We start from the raw sequence: 15,328 nt of genomic DNA on the forward strand, positions 1-15,328 counted from the left end.
CTAGTAGGCCATTAAATTTTTGCCGCCCCTATTGACTTTTGAAATTCAATACGTTAGTTTAATCCCGTTATTAGTATGATTGTGAACTTAATGATATTTCTGTCAGTTACTAGTTTATTATTGCAACCCGCTATGTACTGAAGAGTTAGGTAATGTTGACCTAAAAACGTAGGTACTAAGTATTAATCATAAGGTGGGGAAAGGCATGACTTAAAAATACCTACACTATAGGTATGAACACAGACAAAATAATGTGTGGTCAGTAAACATAGTTTTTGTTAAATATTTTTTATTGCACTTAACAGTTTAAAAACAATACAAAAAAATTCTATTAATCCTTCAAGATCCGCGAATCTAGACACAATAGATAATCAATTGTTATGACATTAATAAATGCCGTCTGGGACTCAAGCGGTTAAAATATAAAAATAATATGTTAACAATCCAGTTAGTGGTGACAGACAATGAGATCAAATAAGTTTTACATTATTTTCTTGCGAGATTTTAAATTTGCAAAATCATTAATTATATCGTCGTATGAAATCTTTTTCATAAGTTCTGACTCTATGCACAAAAGAGATAAAGCATTAAGCTTTTCTTGAATTAAAGTAGATCGTAGATAGTTTTTAACCCGTTTTAAGCAAGATAAGCTTTTCTCACCTGAACAATTTGTCACCGCTGTGCACAGAGCCATGCGATCATGCGAAGTGCTATATCCAGTATAATTAGCTAAGAACTACTTAAAGGTAAACAGAAAGACCAAGGCTTGGTAATACAGGATGGCCGAGAAAAAATTCACTTTTGAAAATTCAAGGAAACGAAAACTGTACATTTTTATAGAACTTTAACTATTGCAATTTAAAGAAAATTTAACGCAATTTATTTACCTTTATTAAATTACATCGCCCAGGAGATTTTCTTGACGCTTACAACATTCGATCAACATACATCAAAATCACTGGAAAATCACTTGGAATGCGTTCGTCAGATTCACCTCGAAACCTATTTTAAATTTTTTGCCGAATGCTCAGCTGTTGCTGCATGGTTGTTGGATTATAAAAGTATACTCTATTCTTAATGTAACACCACAAAAAATATTTTTCTGGAGTGAGATCATGGCTTCCTGGTGGCCAGAGATGTCACCCCTGCCTGAAATTATTTTTTTGTGGTAACATGTCTCTTACTATCTAAATGCTCTCAGTTGAAGTGTGACACGCAGCCCCATCTTGATGAAACCAAGTGCTCCGGTCATAACCTTGCGAATTTTGCAGCTTTGAAATCAAAAAGCTTTTCAGCCTACTAGTATAGCGCTCTCAAAAATTAATCATCCTTTCAATGCAACAAACCAATTAAGCAGGCATGAAATCTCACTGCCTCTAAGGCCTCAGCCTCGAGTTTAGCGGGCAGCGGGGCGGGAGCGGCGGCGCATAATACCTAGTCATTGAGCGTATTAATATGTATGTTTTAATATTTATCATACCATGCATTGATCATGATAATAATATAATAACCACTTTTATAATATTTTTAACTCTTGGTGTTAATGTACATAGTTTAAAAAACTATGGATTGCGATTCGCATTTATAAAATTACATATACAATATTATACAGTATCATTTACTACGCGTTTTCTTTTTCCCTCCATTTAGAAAAGTCCGAAAACAGGTATAAATTAAACAATTTTATGACTGTTAAATAGGTATTTTAATAAATTCTTAACATAAAATCTACATACATTTAAGTAGTTTTTACACTATGTAGTCCATTCTTGTATATTTAAATGTTTAGGTAAAACAAAATTGCCTTCTTGCTCCAAAACGCAAGCAATAACTCTAGGTACATTCAATAATGTACCAGACAAAATATGGGGAAAATAATTTTGTTTGTTTTCAACATAAGTAAACATTAATCTTTTGCTAATAAAGTCACCACTGAGGGAGATATTTGCAACTTCAACATAATTTTGCAATGAACTTGAATACATTTCTACCACAACTCTTAATGATTCCCACATGGCCAACTTGTCTGCAGATACAATGCAAATACGAAAATGATATCCTAGTTTGCTATAGAAATTTTTCAAAATTTCAATTAGTTCATTGAGACTTGTATCCAGGTCTTCCGACTTTTTTGTTGCTTCAAAGACTTGTATAACAGAAGCTTGACTAACATGGAACAAGCTGTCTTCAACTGATGGAGATGGTATATACTGCCTGCCCATAGTGAACAGTTTCAATGGCAAAACTTTAGCATGTATCACATTCTTTGCATAGTATGCCATGAATGAACACAGAGAACCACCACCAGTAAGGTGCAGGCGACTATCGACATTCACTTTTGTATTTTCATTGTGATGCAGGATGAAAGTATTGTCCGGATTGGTGTGGTCCAAGCCACAGCCATTTACAATGACACTTTTAACAAAATCAGGGTTTGAAAACTGTACAAAATTAGCCTTTTTCAAAATATTGCTAAAATAAAACTTAGCACTAAGTTCAAATATAGCTGCATCCCCTTTTAAATAATAATTTTCATTCTTTTTTAAATATATCAGATTTAGCTCTTTACCTATCTGAAGGTGATCTTTCTTTGTAGTTGGTGGTGAGAGGTTTGTGAACAAAACTTCATTGTTAGATTCTGGTGTACGGGGATGCAGGGTGTTGGGCAATTCTAAGGCTTCAAGTATAGCTGCCTCTTCAGCAGACCATAAGGGTACTTTTAACTTTTTAATATTTTCTTTAACTAAACTAATTTGTATCTTGAGCTTTTTAGTGATTTCACCCTCTGGGTCATTTTTCATCAGTTGTCCTAGTTCTTTGGATATGTTATCTTTAATTTTGTCATATTCAGACTTACGCTCTTTTAGCTCTTCATATACACCCCAAAGATTTTGTGCTTTATTTAGGTCAAAATTTGCCTTTCTTTTCTGTAGCTCTTCTCTAACAAGGTCTAAGTTTTTCAGCCGATCAGGAAAATCTATGTGTGGTATCACATAAACAAAGTTTTCTGATGCTTTAGCACCATTTATGAATAATGCAGAACATCGTACCGTGGTCAAGTTAATGTTTTGTTTGTTTATGAAATGTTTTATAATTCTGCTATGTAGCATCTTCATCAATTTTTTTCTTTTTGATTGGACTTTCCTCTTCTAAAACGGCATCACCGTCATTATCAGTTATATCGAGTTTCTTGGTGTTTTGTGTTTCAATCTTCCTTTTAGAGGGCTGCTTGAAACTTCCGTAGCCGGCAGCTCTTTCGGATTCCTCGATGCTGTACGGTTCTAATTCGAGAGCTTTTAACCTCCGTTTATGAACTTTTGTCTTGAAATGCTCGGTCAAAGCTTGATCGTCGATGAAGTAACGGGCACAGTGAAGACAGTAATGCTGGGCAGAACCAGGTAGATCTAAGTCCACATCTTGATTCAACAGCTTCTCTGCGTTTTCTACAATAAACACACATAAATTAAAAAGTATTTTATGACTGTTATCGCTTACCAAGTGTACACACGGGAATAACCTCAAAAGTTCTGTCATCCCCACGTGAGAACATACTCAACTTAAAATACATACCTTCTTTTATATCTACATCAATTTGATCCAAGTCCTTCTTTCTATTTCTGAGCCTCCAACGCTTTTTAAGATGAGTATCACCGTGATGGTATTTTTTACGTTTGTATGTCATCTTGAGAGAATTTGCGCAAGTTTCAGTTTGACATTTGTTTGACAACGAGTAACCACAGATTTAGTGACAACATCCCACAGAGCAACATCCACAGATATGGGCAACATCCCATGACAAATTGACAACTGTCACTGGTCACCAGACTTGTTCCGAAAAGAGACGTGAATGGATTTGTCATTCAAAAATTACTAAACGGATAATGATATTTTTTAAATTGAAATTAAAAACGAATGGATTATGGAAATCCCAAGGTTTTAGAAGGTTTGGAAGCGTGAGAACGTGACCTTCCAACACCGCCTCCCAATCCCAAGTCCAACGGATTCCTTATCATTTCGGATGAGCTCATCATTTTATAGCTCCTGTCCTACTTGGTCAGAGTTTTGGGTTTTTTATTCTACTCAAGTCTTGTATGAGATCCATTTGGTAAGGATGGGTAAAGAAAAATACAGATTCATTTATTCATATAATATATTCTTACTATAATTAAATTCAGGAAAACAGTATCATACATGAATAAATACAATGCTAATAAACAATGAACTTTTCTTCAATTAAGTTAATAATTTGTTTTATTATAAAGAAAGATAAATGAATTATAACAATATTATTGATCATAAATTTTTATGATAGGAATGATTTGAATGAACCATTAACATTGATGAATAATTTATTAGTGCACTCTCACTGTAAAATTACAGACCGTAACTTTACGCGGAGTTTGTGAATCTACTTGACGCTATAGAGTACTTCTGGGGACCTGCGATCGTCACGAATAAAAATAGAATCTACAAAAGTATTGTTAAACGAATAATTAAAAATAACGGCACCCAGAAACGCTCTGCGGCTAAAATACGACTCTTATATTAATTATCTAGTGAAGGCATCAATCAAAGTGTGATTCAATACATAACGCAACTAAAGCAACACGCGTGATGGTACAAGTCTCGCACACGCTCGCAAACATTACTCCAAATAATAACATCGTTACCGCTAACTATTCCACCTAAGCTAAACCTAAACGTATTTAGAAAATATTCATTTATATAAAGTAAACTCGAATAATCCGGTGTTATACTTTCAATTAATTTCAGCCGGCCCGTGGATGTCTACGGTTAAGAAACATTATATACATAAAATAGTTAACATCTGAAATTTATACATTTAATTAGTCGTTGATTTGTATTACATGCAATACACGTCGGAACACGCAGGTGAGTAACATAAAACTGCAATATTGCACTGTCTGACGGAACAGCCGGACTGGCAGAGGCCTGCTCATTATAAGGGATTTAGTATAAAAATAAATATTTGATCCACGATAAGTAATAATTTGGGAATACAAAATAATATAATTATGCCTGATTATAAAATAACAATGATAATAGATGACGTCATTCGACCACTAATGTACACGAACATAATAATAATGATCTATTACTTCACTATGCACCTAGTGGCAGATTAAACGTCCAACGGCGAATTTATAATTTGGTCACAGCTGATCGAATAAATTTTAAATTGCGAGTGAGAAGATAAATATACTCGCGAACGATACAATATTTCAATCGATAACGTTAATAACACTTTTTAAACTATTTCAATTCGATATACAGAAATCTATTAGGTTGATGCGCTCAGAAGATTATCTTTATAAATTTAACTGCACATGTTAATATAACGATCGGAACATGCGAGCACATAGACTAACTACGTAAAGCAAAGGGACCCATCTGTGCGGCGGAGTTATCTATTTAATTTTAGCTACTTAAGTGTGAGTTCGGCGCAGAGCTCGTGACGCGACGCGGCAGACTCTGGCGCGGCCGCCGCATGGACGGGATCTCTTCGACGTAAAGCTGTGACATAATTTCAATTTATCTATATAAGACCGCTCTCGGTACCGACAAAAATAAAGCACTTTACTCACGAGAGCTACTCGGCAATCGATATATCAATATAATTTGTACAGGCTAACGATTCAATTTCGTACTATAACATCGGCCGAATCGACTAAATCTACGTAAAGTGTATGGCCTCTATGCACTTCCGACTTAACTATAATACTTTTCTTTACAAAGGGGACGCGAGAATTGAATACTACAACTTTAGGCCTCGAGACGAGAAGGTACTTCGTAAATGTTGACGCGATCGGAGATCGTTCGGTCGCGCTCGGACATCGCAAGTGCATAGAGAACGAATCCGTTGCTGCAAGGAGTCGCCGACGCTCCTACGAGGCTACGCCCACAACGGTAGTAGTAGTATCTATTAACGTCGGTCGATCAAACAGCACCTACCAGACGACTACGGCGTGGACGTATCCAAAGGGTAATAAATAATAAACAACCATTCTGCCGCCAGGGGGGTTATATCTGTATAGCTTGGTATTCGCCGTCGAATGCTTGCAGAGTAATTCAACTTGTTCCTAATAAAGTTTAATCACATTGGTCGTTGGTTTTTCCGCGTGATTGTGGCACAGCTGTTATTGTAGACAATGCAATAATATTTCGAGTTTTTCGACACATCAAACACGCAGCATCCTTGTTACATATGAAACAAGTATGCCAGCTGAGCCGTCATGTCGGTCTCATTTCATGTGACATTATTGACATTTTCAAGGTATGGTGCAATGCTGGGCCACAATGTTCCACAGTCCAATACTCGTAGAATGCGTTATATTGATGTACTATTGCTAGTTTACGTGTCATAAGATTTTAAACTTTCGCGTTCCATTTCAACTAAAAAATAAGACAACGGGTCTTGATATAAACGTCGCGTTATCTTACTATTTTAGCTTGTGTTGTTTTCTGTTCTAGACCAGCGGTTCCCGAAAGGTGGTCCGCGGAACCCTGGGGTTCCGTGGAAAGGCCGCAAGGGTTCCGTAAAAAATATTATCCCACGTTTCGTGACCACGTCGTCGCGCGCACCAACTTGTTTACGCACAAGGGAGGGGCAGGGCGTGCGGGCGGAGTAGTACGGGGGTTCCGCTAGGAAAAGTATAATCAATTAGGGTTCCTTGGCAAAAAAAAAATTGGGAATCCCTGTTCTAGACCAATGCTGTGTTCTTCATCGCCGCAAGCGTTCGACGGCGGTTGTGTAGGGGCGGCAGGGCGACAGTTCGGCAGGGCGACGGTTCAGTAGGGCGCGACCAATGTAGTGTTCTCTTCATCGCCGCAAGCGTTCGACGGCGTTGTATGGGGGCGGCAGGGCGACGGTTCGTCAGGGCGACGGTTCAGTAGGGCGCGCGGCGCGAGCGAGGCGCGGGCGCGGCGCGCGGGCCCTACATGCCGTAGCCGTGGTAGGGCGCGGGCGAGGGCGCCTGCGCGGCGTACGCGTAGGGCGACGCTTGCGCCGGCACGCCGGGGTATGCCATCGATGGACCTGGAGAAACATTACGTTGTGAACAAGGTACTTAAGTAGAGATTTTTTTATTTCAAGGTTACTCCTAAATTGTATGATTGCTATAGGTCTATAGGTCAAAGCAGTTGAAACGCGGGCGTATGTCAAAAATTTAAATATTCGTAAACCGCTTTCAACGCGCTGCTACCGCCCTGCGTCCGGTGTGTCATGCTAATATGGCCGCCATAGTAATACAACAGCGCGGGCCTGCGTTCGCGCCGCTTCTGTCCCGCACCCGCGCCGCCTCGTTTGTATTTCGGCAATTGCAGTGCGGCGCGGTTGGAGCGCGGGCCCGCGTTCAAATTTGGTGTGACATACTTCAAAGAGTTTCTTGTATTACAGCTTGCGCGGGCCCGCATTCAAACTACTGCCCTGCGTTTGGTCTGCCCAAGGCTTTAGTCAGTGCGCGAGTTATGGGAGCGGCACGGGAGGGTGTTTTTTGTAACATCAAATGTCAGCGAGACTTGCAGATTTGTATGTTTTGTCACATCATAATAATTGTCAAAATCATCCCTCCCGTGCCGTCCGCATACCTCACCTCAAACAATGACTAAGTGACCTAATAAATTTCTCCCGGCAGTTATATTTAAGTACAATTCAATTTCAGACATCTCAAAATCTAAATTATTTTATTGAATTTAGTATACCACTAGTGGCACTTATGAACGTAAAAACACAGTAAATAAAAAAGGTAGCCCTTATGGGGCACTTCACATGTCTCCTTATCTTTTGGGCCCTACCAGCGCTTCGAGACAAACATATGGCAAGTGCTGAAAAGAAACGCCGGAACAAACTCAGTAGAAAAACCAATAATATAATGGCAACACTCACCCGCGGTGAGCATAAGCTGCGGCTCCATGATCATGGCGGGCTTGGCCTCGTGCTCGGCGCTCTCAGTGCTGCGTTTCGCGTCCGCCTCCTCAAGCTTCTCTACCTTCGTCGTCAGCTCACGCACCGTCTACAGGTAACAATCATTGTATTAAAAAGAAGCCTTCCTTATTTTATTAGGCTAAAAATGTTCCGTAAATGAGGGTTTTCGCGATTGAAAAATCCGCCAGGTGGCAATACGTAGACGCGAGGTCCAAATGCTGCATGATTGGTTATTTTTGACATGACATTGACAGATATGTCAAAATCCACCAATCATGCGGCATTTCGAGCTCCCGTCTACGTATTGCCATCTGGCGGATTTTTCAATCGCGAAAACCCTCATTGACGTCAAAAATGTAGGCAGTTAAAGAGTTCAAATTGAAAATTGTGTGTTGTAGAAAGGTGACAATTTTATAACGTAGTAGTTGTAGAAGTATTACCTGAATGAGGAAAGGCATAGCGAAGTCCATGATGTTATGTCTCCACGCGAGCTCGATAACAACATCGGGTTTCAGGAGGTCATAACACTGAAATTAAAATAGACATTATTGTAGTTTACACAGAGTAGCACCACTAATGTGACAAGTATGTGAACATCATGCAGGCGTCGGAAGTGTAAGCCAAATCCTTCATAGTCTCTTATAAATTAGCCAGTCGTGATCCTGCAATGAAGACTAATGACCTTATGACACAAAGTCGAAATTCTGTATTATGTAAGATGGTCGTGCAACTGCTGTGGAGAATAAAATTACCGCTAAATTAAGTATTTGCTTCTAAAGCCTTGGCCAAAAGGATGGGTAGCTTGGGGTCATTGGACGGGATTCTACGTGCTCACGGACCAGGCTTTAGTAAGTTATACGCAGTGGAGACTAAATGGCCTGATGATACTTCGAGCAAATTCTCAATTTGCCTGTGTTAAATTCGATGATCGTGTTCCTGCAATAGAAACTAAAGTAGCTGATCATCATCATCATAAACATCATACCTGGTAGAGGCAGGCGGAGAAGCACTCGTAGTTGTCTCGCTCCAGGAACCAGTTGAGCAGCTCCTCGGCCACCTCGGGCTGGCGCGACTCCGACGCGTACTCCATCGCGTCTGCGTATAAGGCGTCCTTCTTGCACAGTTCCACGCTCTGCTTCCATCTGTTGTTGCCTGTAACGAGTAAGATTTAAATCAGAATGGACTGTAATTTGATACTTTTTTTTCTAAAACGGGGAAACGGGGAGATTAAAATATTTTCGGCAACGGATTTAAATTTAGGAAAATAGGATCAGGATAAGACATGGGATATAGGTAACTACTACTAAATACATAACAACTAAAATATTAAATACAAGAACAACAGGTTCATATCTTAATACTATTGAAAAATTTGATACTTATTAGGCTCAATTCACAATGCAATGTCAGCGACGCTGCGCACAATTGTAATGATGAGACATTTTAAACTTTAGTGCAACGTCAAACGAAATGAAAGAGAGATTGGTTGAAGCCTCGTGTCGTGTAGAATCTCTGCTGCTTTGTCCGTTACCATTTCAGCGCTTTGATATTGAGATCATTTAGATAGCAGCTATTTCTTTCCATCAATTTGTTTGATCAAGTTTTCCCAACGATAACTTTAGTAAGTTTCGCTCGCTCACTCTTCAACCAAGACATCCGTCATCTTCTGCTTACCTTTGTACAGGTAAGCGGCGATTCTTCTGAATTCGGTGAGTTCGTGCTTCTCCAATTGTTGCGCCAGCGCAATAGTGTCGAAGTTGTCGAATGCGTCTATCGATGTTCTTAATCCCTGCAAAGACAACCACCAGAACATTGGGTAAGTAACAAAACTTCATACAAGTATTCCTGTCTTTGACATAGATATTTTGAGAGTGATTTAATATTTGCTGACATTTTAGACTGTTACTTATGCAATTTTGCCAACTTAAAAATCGGCTGTCTAGTAACTTTGCACTTTCTTTTTCTATGGCAATGACATTGGTTTTGTAAACTTTTATAATGTCTAAGGCACTATATTGCCTAGCTACGTCACGAACCCGGTCGTCTTACTGATCGATGAGCAGCGAGTTGAGCGCCTTATTTGATGTCATTTTAGGACCAACTATTGCTTGTGAAGTGTTGCCAACTTAAAAATTGGCCGTCAAGTAACTTAGCACCCTCTTCTTGTCTTTTATGACAATGATTTTGGTTTGGATACTTTTAAAACAGTTATGAACCCTATTTACTTCTTTGCACAAGAGCCTCTTTAAACTACAACTTTTGTGCACTTGTTTTTTTACCAGGGCTTAACTACCTAGCTACGTCCCTTACCTGGTAGTCCTCCTCATCAATGAGCAGCGAGTTGAGCGCCTCGTTGACGGCCTTGTTGTTGAGGCTCTGCACGGAGCGCAGGTAAGCCTTGACCAGCTGCAGGTGCCCGGCCTTGGTGAAGAAACTGACGGCGCGCGTGTGGTCCATACGCGGCGCCAGCACTAGGAGCAGGTCGTTCAGGAGGAGCGGCTTGTAGTCCAGGTAGAACTGGATCGCTTTGTAGTATAGCTCCATGTTTGCGACCTGGGAAGAGATGGAGATTGTAAGTGTTAGTAGTCTGGCCAGACTTCGTTTGACTATTGAGTTTAGTTCTCTGTATAGTGACTGTTGTATACAGCGGCGTAACTATACCACCCGAAGCCCGTGGCAAATTCATTTAGGAGCCTTGGGCTCCTGATATGCCATGATACGGTTTATTAGCATAGTCAGGAGTGATCATCAACTACCATCTTCGAATCAGTAATCTGTTTCAATTAAATTAAATTTTATAAAACAATTCTCCGACCTCTTAGGGTCGGGGGGGCCCGACCCGTGGCATTTTGCCAGCCCTGCCACTCTGTACTCATGCCACTNGAGGGTAATAAATAATAAACCATTCTGCCGCCAGGGGGGTTATATCTGTGTAGCTCGGTATTCGCCGTCGAATGTTTGCAAAGTGAAATACAACTTTGAACTATTAAAGTTCAATCACAACGCATTGGTCATTTTTCCGCGTGATTGTGTAACAGCCGATACTACTTTAGACACTGCAATAACTGTTTGCGATTTTCGACACTTCACACACGCAGCTGCATCCTTGTTACTTTATGAAACAAGTATGCCAGCTGAGCCGTCATGTCGGTCTCATTTCATGTGCCATGATTGACATTTTCAAAGCATTAGTGCAATGCTGGGCCACAATGTTCCCCAGTCTTGTACTCGGGGCCGTCCAAAAATTACGCCATCCATTTTTTCAGATTTTAGGCCCCCCCCCCCCTACAATCATCCTATCGTCATTTCTTAATGGACCCCCCCCCCCCTTCTCCCAAAATTGACGTCATTACCAATTTAACAAAATTAAAACATTGCAGATTTGAGAAAAATAGGGTATTATATGATTAAANATGCCACTGGTTGTTTAGATACGTCATACGTAAAACGTAAACGTGCTTAGCAGTTGCTTGCAACGGTTGCAATAGCCATTTTATGTCTGTTGAAATGCATAAAGAATCTGACCCGAAGTTAGGGTCACCAAGACACTAATAGCATCTTTCGCTCGCGCGCTTTAGCTCGTGCAGCGTTGATGCGGCGCTGTCTCATCATCGCCAAGACTACGACGCAAGGTTTTTTCTCGGAAACGTAACAGCGGGGTTATGAGGTTACGTTTTGTGTCCGAAAAAAATGTGCATGTATAATGTACTCACTTTGGTGATGATGTCCTTGAAGTGTCCTTCACGCCAGGCCTCGGTGGGGTGCTGCATCATGGTGAGCGCGGCGTTGTCGAACTCCTCGTACTTGTCGTACAGGAACACCAGCTCCGACCACAGGTGCGCGTGCTCGGCGGCGCGGAGCACCTGGAAACGACAATAGTTTAGAAACTATAGAACTACACTCAACATCAAATAAACCGCACCTTCCGCGACGCGAACTTTAAAGATTTTCTTCTGACACAAACATGGTACCCCAACAATATTGGTGTTATTTGAAAGCCCAATAAATATCCTTAAAGAAAAATACATTTCATTTCTAAATAAATGATTAACATATACCATAAATGTGACTTGAAAATAGACCTCACTTTGGGCTCACCTCTGGGATCAATTAGACCAATTTTTATGGTTATAAAACCAAATAAAGATCTCACGTGTCCTCTTTAACAGATGGATAGCGATTAATCCCAACTTAACAGTTTTACAGTCATAAAAAATGGCTATAGCGTAACTACCTATTTTTTGAAGAAGTGACTCTGGATCCTTGTAAAGACACATTTTTGGGGTAAAAACCTTTCCTTTAATGAAATGAAGTTTAGAACTAGGCTTTCAAATGGTACCAATGTTGGTGGGAAGTGGGGATGCATACGTTTGATAAGTGCTTGTCGCGGGAGGTGCGATTTATTTGATGCCGAGTGTATTTGAATGTTTATTACTGAATTTTAACCTGAAATTAGCAATTAGAGAACCAACTAGACTAAAAAGTAAAACATGTATCGACAATTTTGCACATAATTTTAGAAAAACTTGTGGAACGGAAGTGATAGAATTTGCTCTCTCAGATCATACTGCACAACTACTTCAAGTCCCCGTGAATAATTTGCCGTCTCTCAAATACTGGCGTAAGAAATGTAGAGATTTCAGTAAGGAGCACATTACTAAGTTTAGATACTGTCTTAAACAGTTGACTTTTGCAGACATATATAATACGCAGGATTCGAACAAAGCATTCAATAGTTTTATGGACGACTTTAGACTATTCTATGACTTATGCTTTCCGTTCAAATTGATAACCATACCACTTATGAAAAGGACAAAATGGGTATCCCGGGGAATAAAAACATGTAGCAAGAAAAAGAGACACCTTTTGTGGAATTTCAGGCTTAAACCGACTTCTGACAACAAAAATATATACACTAGATATACCAAACTATTTAAAAAAATTATAAGACTTACGCAACGGGCACAAAACGACTACTCTATAAAAAAATCTTGCAATAAAGCCAAAACTACATGGTCGATTATAAACAATTCAAAAATAAACAAGCCCAAAGACCATATTCAAGAAGTGGAAGTAGATAATAAATTAGTGACAGACCCAAAAAATATAGCTGAACTATTTAATAACTATTTTGTAGAGAAAATAACTCCAGTTCCTGGATCTGGTACTAATGTTAGCTCATATATACAAAGCCAACAAAATTCTATGTTTATGGCACCAAGCCTACCATATGACATTTATTATATCANCTCACCTCTGGGATCAATTAGACCAATTTTTATGGTTATAAAACCAAATAAAGATCTCACGTGTCCTCTTTAACAGATGGATAGCGATTAATCCCAACTTAACAGTTTTACAGTCATAAAAAATGGCTATAGCGTAACTACCTATTTTTTTAAGAAGTGACTCTGGATCCTTGTAAAGACACATTTTTGGGGTAAAAACCTTTCCTTTAATGAAATGAAGTTTAAAACTAGGCTTTCAAATGGTACCAATGTTGGTGGGAAGTGGGGATGCATACGTTTGATAAGTGCTTGTCGCGGGAGGTGCGATTTATTTGATGCCGAGTGTAGAAACAAAGCAATGAAGAAAAAGAAGTTTCTCGCCAGCCAGGTGAGCGGCCAAGGAGTTTGGTCGTATGCGACCTCTACAATAACAATTTCACTAGGCCGTCATTAGACAGACCTGTACATACAGTCAATATTCAGAACTCTATTACCATTTCTACTATGTTTACAGTCAAGGTAGAGCTTTATTACCGTCTGAGGCGGAGCTGCGGACGAATGTCCAACTAGGACAGGGTTGGCAGTGGCACAGTGGCACGCGTGCCAATGATGGCACGCGACATAATATTTTGGGCACGCCACCAATCACAAATTCAGTAATTCAAAAGTAAATAATGTGTTTTGATTATGAGCTGTCGTATTTGCCGTCATCAGTTAGTGCCACTGTAGAGTAAGGTCGTGTCACTCACCAGTGGTGCCACTTGATAGCATTAGGTGTTAATTTAATGGCACGTGTCTATGACTACTTTAATATTTTTTTTAATAGTGGCACGTTCAAACTTAAAGGTTCGCCATCCCTGAACTAGGACAATATCTCGCGGCTCCGTTTCTTCGGGCTCTGGTGGAAACCGTCGGGTTTTAGTGGGTAGGCCCCGCCTTTAGTGGGTAGGCGGGGAGAGTCCCACATAATCCATTGACCGTCCCCATCGACCCGTATGCGCAAAGCATTTCCCGTCGTAAAAAAAGAGCCTTACCAGCGTCCATGTGCAGTATTCAATGCAATCGGACGCGTCACCGGCTTGCGGAAAGGGGAACGCCCTCCAACCATGGAAGGTATAGATTTACTGGGCGGAAAGTAAGCGCGGCAGGTCTCATCAACTCGGGCAACTCGTAGCCCACAATAAAGTGAGCCGAGGGTCGTCGAGGGATTTGTCCGGGCCACAATGCAGGGAACAACTTGAAAAAGGGATCTTCTCTCATCTGGAGGACGGGATAGGGAGTTCCCTCGAAGCCGGAGAGCAGTCCCCATCGATGAGTGGATATGTTATTTCATATTGACGATAATTACACTGCACAACAAAATTGCAACTTTTGGCTGATGATTGACTTTTATTACATGATGTTTACTAATTTGACGTCGCTGATTCTGAATCTGCCGTCCATTTTTTCGTAGCAGCTCTTGTTTACGTGTTATAGCTTTCACTCAAAAATTGCTAAATTTCAGTCTTAATTCGCCGACAGTTCAAAAAATACTATGTTTTCTTTGTATAATTTAATATGGTAGCATTAAGAAGTGTTTGTGTGAATTATCTAAATCAATTTTGTTTCATTTGCGGAGAGGATATGTTTAAATAATCCGTTTAAATGTGACAAAGTTTGTAAAATTGGCTTAAAAAAATTAGTTTGGGGACCCAGTGGAAATGAAAGATAAGCCTTGAATTCCGCAAAAGGCGTGGAAAAGATGCGTTGAGTTTTTACGTTTATAAACAAATAAGAATATGTGTAGATTNTTAACAGATGGATAGCGATTAATCCCAACTTAACAGTTTTACAGTCATAAAAAATGGCTATAGCGTAACTACCTATTTTTTTAAGAAGTGACTCTGGATCCTTGTAAAGACACATTTTTGGGGTAAAAACCTTTCCTTTAATGAAATGAAGTTTAAAACTAGGCTTTCAAATGGTACCAATGTTGGTGGGAAGTGGGGATGCATACGTTTGATAAGTGCTTGTCGCGGGAGGTGCGATTTATTTGATGCCGAGTGTAGAAACAAAGCAATGAAGAAAAAGAAGTTTCTCGCCAGCCAGGTGAGCGGCCAAGGAGTTTGGTCGTATGCGACCTCTACAATAACAATTTCACTAGGCCGTCATTAGA

General features: G+C 39.9%; 2 protein-coding genes across 6 annotated transcripts in view; both read right to left on the reverse strand.

Annotated features, from left to right (window-relative positions):
* Nucleotides 1-1,712: 1,712 nt before the first annotated feature.
* Nucleotides 1,713-3,740, reverse strand: LOC114359013 (zinc finger protein 593 homolog). The gene is made up of 2 exons (XM_028313236.1): nt 3,571-3,740; nt 1,713-3,443 (listed from the first exon to the last, which is right to left on the reverse strand). Exons 1-2 carry the CDS (start codon nt 3,680-3,682, stop codon nt 3,100-3,102), a joined length of 456 nt encoding a protein of 151 aa, XP_028169037.1. The 5' UTR covers nt 3,683-3,740; the 3' UTR covers nt 1,713-3,099.
* A 571-nt stretch (nt 3,741-4,311) lies between these two features.
* Chc (clathrin heavy chain) overlaps nt 4,312-15,328 on the reverse strand; it is a 47,899-nt gene continuing 36,882 nt past the window's right edge. For all 5 annotated transcript variants that reach the window (XM_028313233.1, XM_028313231.1, XM_028313232.1 and 2 more), the window contains 7 exons: nt 11,659-11,808; nt 10,256-10,498; nt 9,620-9,734; nt 8,931-9,097; nt 8,386-8,472; nt 7,907-8,033; nt 4,312-7,057 (listed from right to left, as the gene is read on the reverse strand). In XM_028313233.1, coding sequence (XP_028169034.1) covers nt 6,957-7,057; nt 7,907-8,033; nt 8,386-8,472; nt 8,931-9,097; nt 9,620-9,734; nt 10,256-10,498; nt 11,659-11,808 — 990 coding nt within the window. In that variant the 3' untranslated portion in view covers nt 4,312-6,956. The remainder of the gene's footprint in view (nt 7,058-7,906; nt 8,034-8,385; nt 8,473-8,930; nt 9,098-9,619; nt 9,735-10,255; nt 10,499-11,658; nt 11,809-15,328) is intronic.

This window comes from Ostrinia furnacalis, unplaced genomic scaffold (genome assembly GCF_004193835.3).
Source record: "Ostrinia furnacalis isolate ACB-3 unplaced genomic scaffold, ASM419383v2 OfSCF4162, whole genome shotgun sequence".
Classification (NCBI taxonomy): Eukaryota; Metazoa; Arthropoda; class Insecta; order Lepidoptera; family Crambidae; genus Ostrinia; species Ostrinia furnacalis.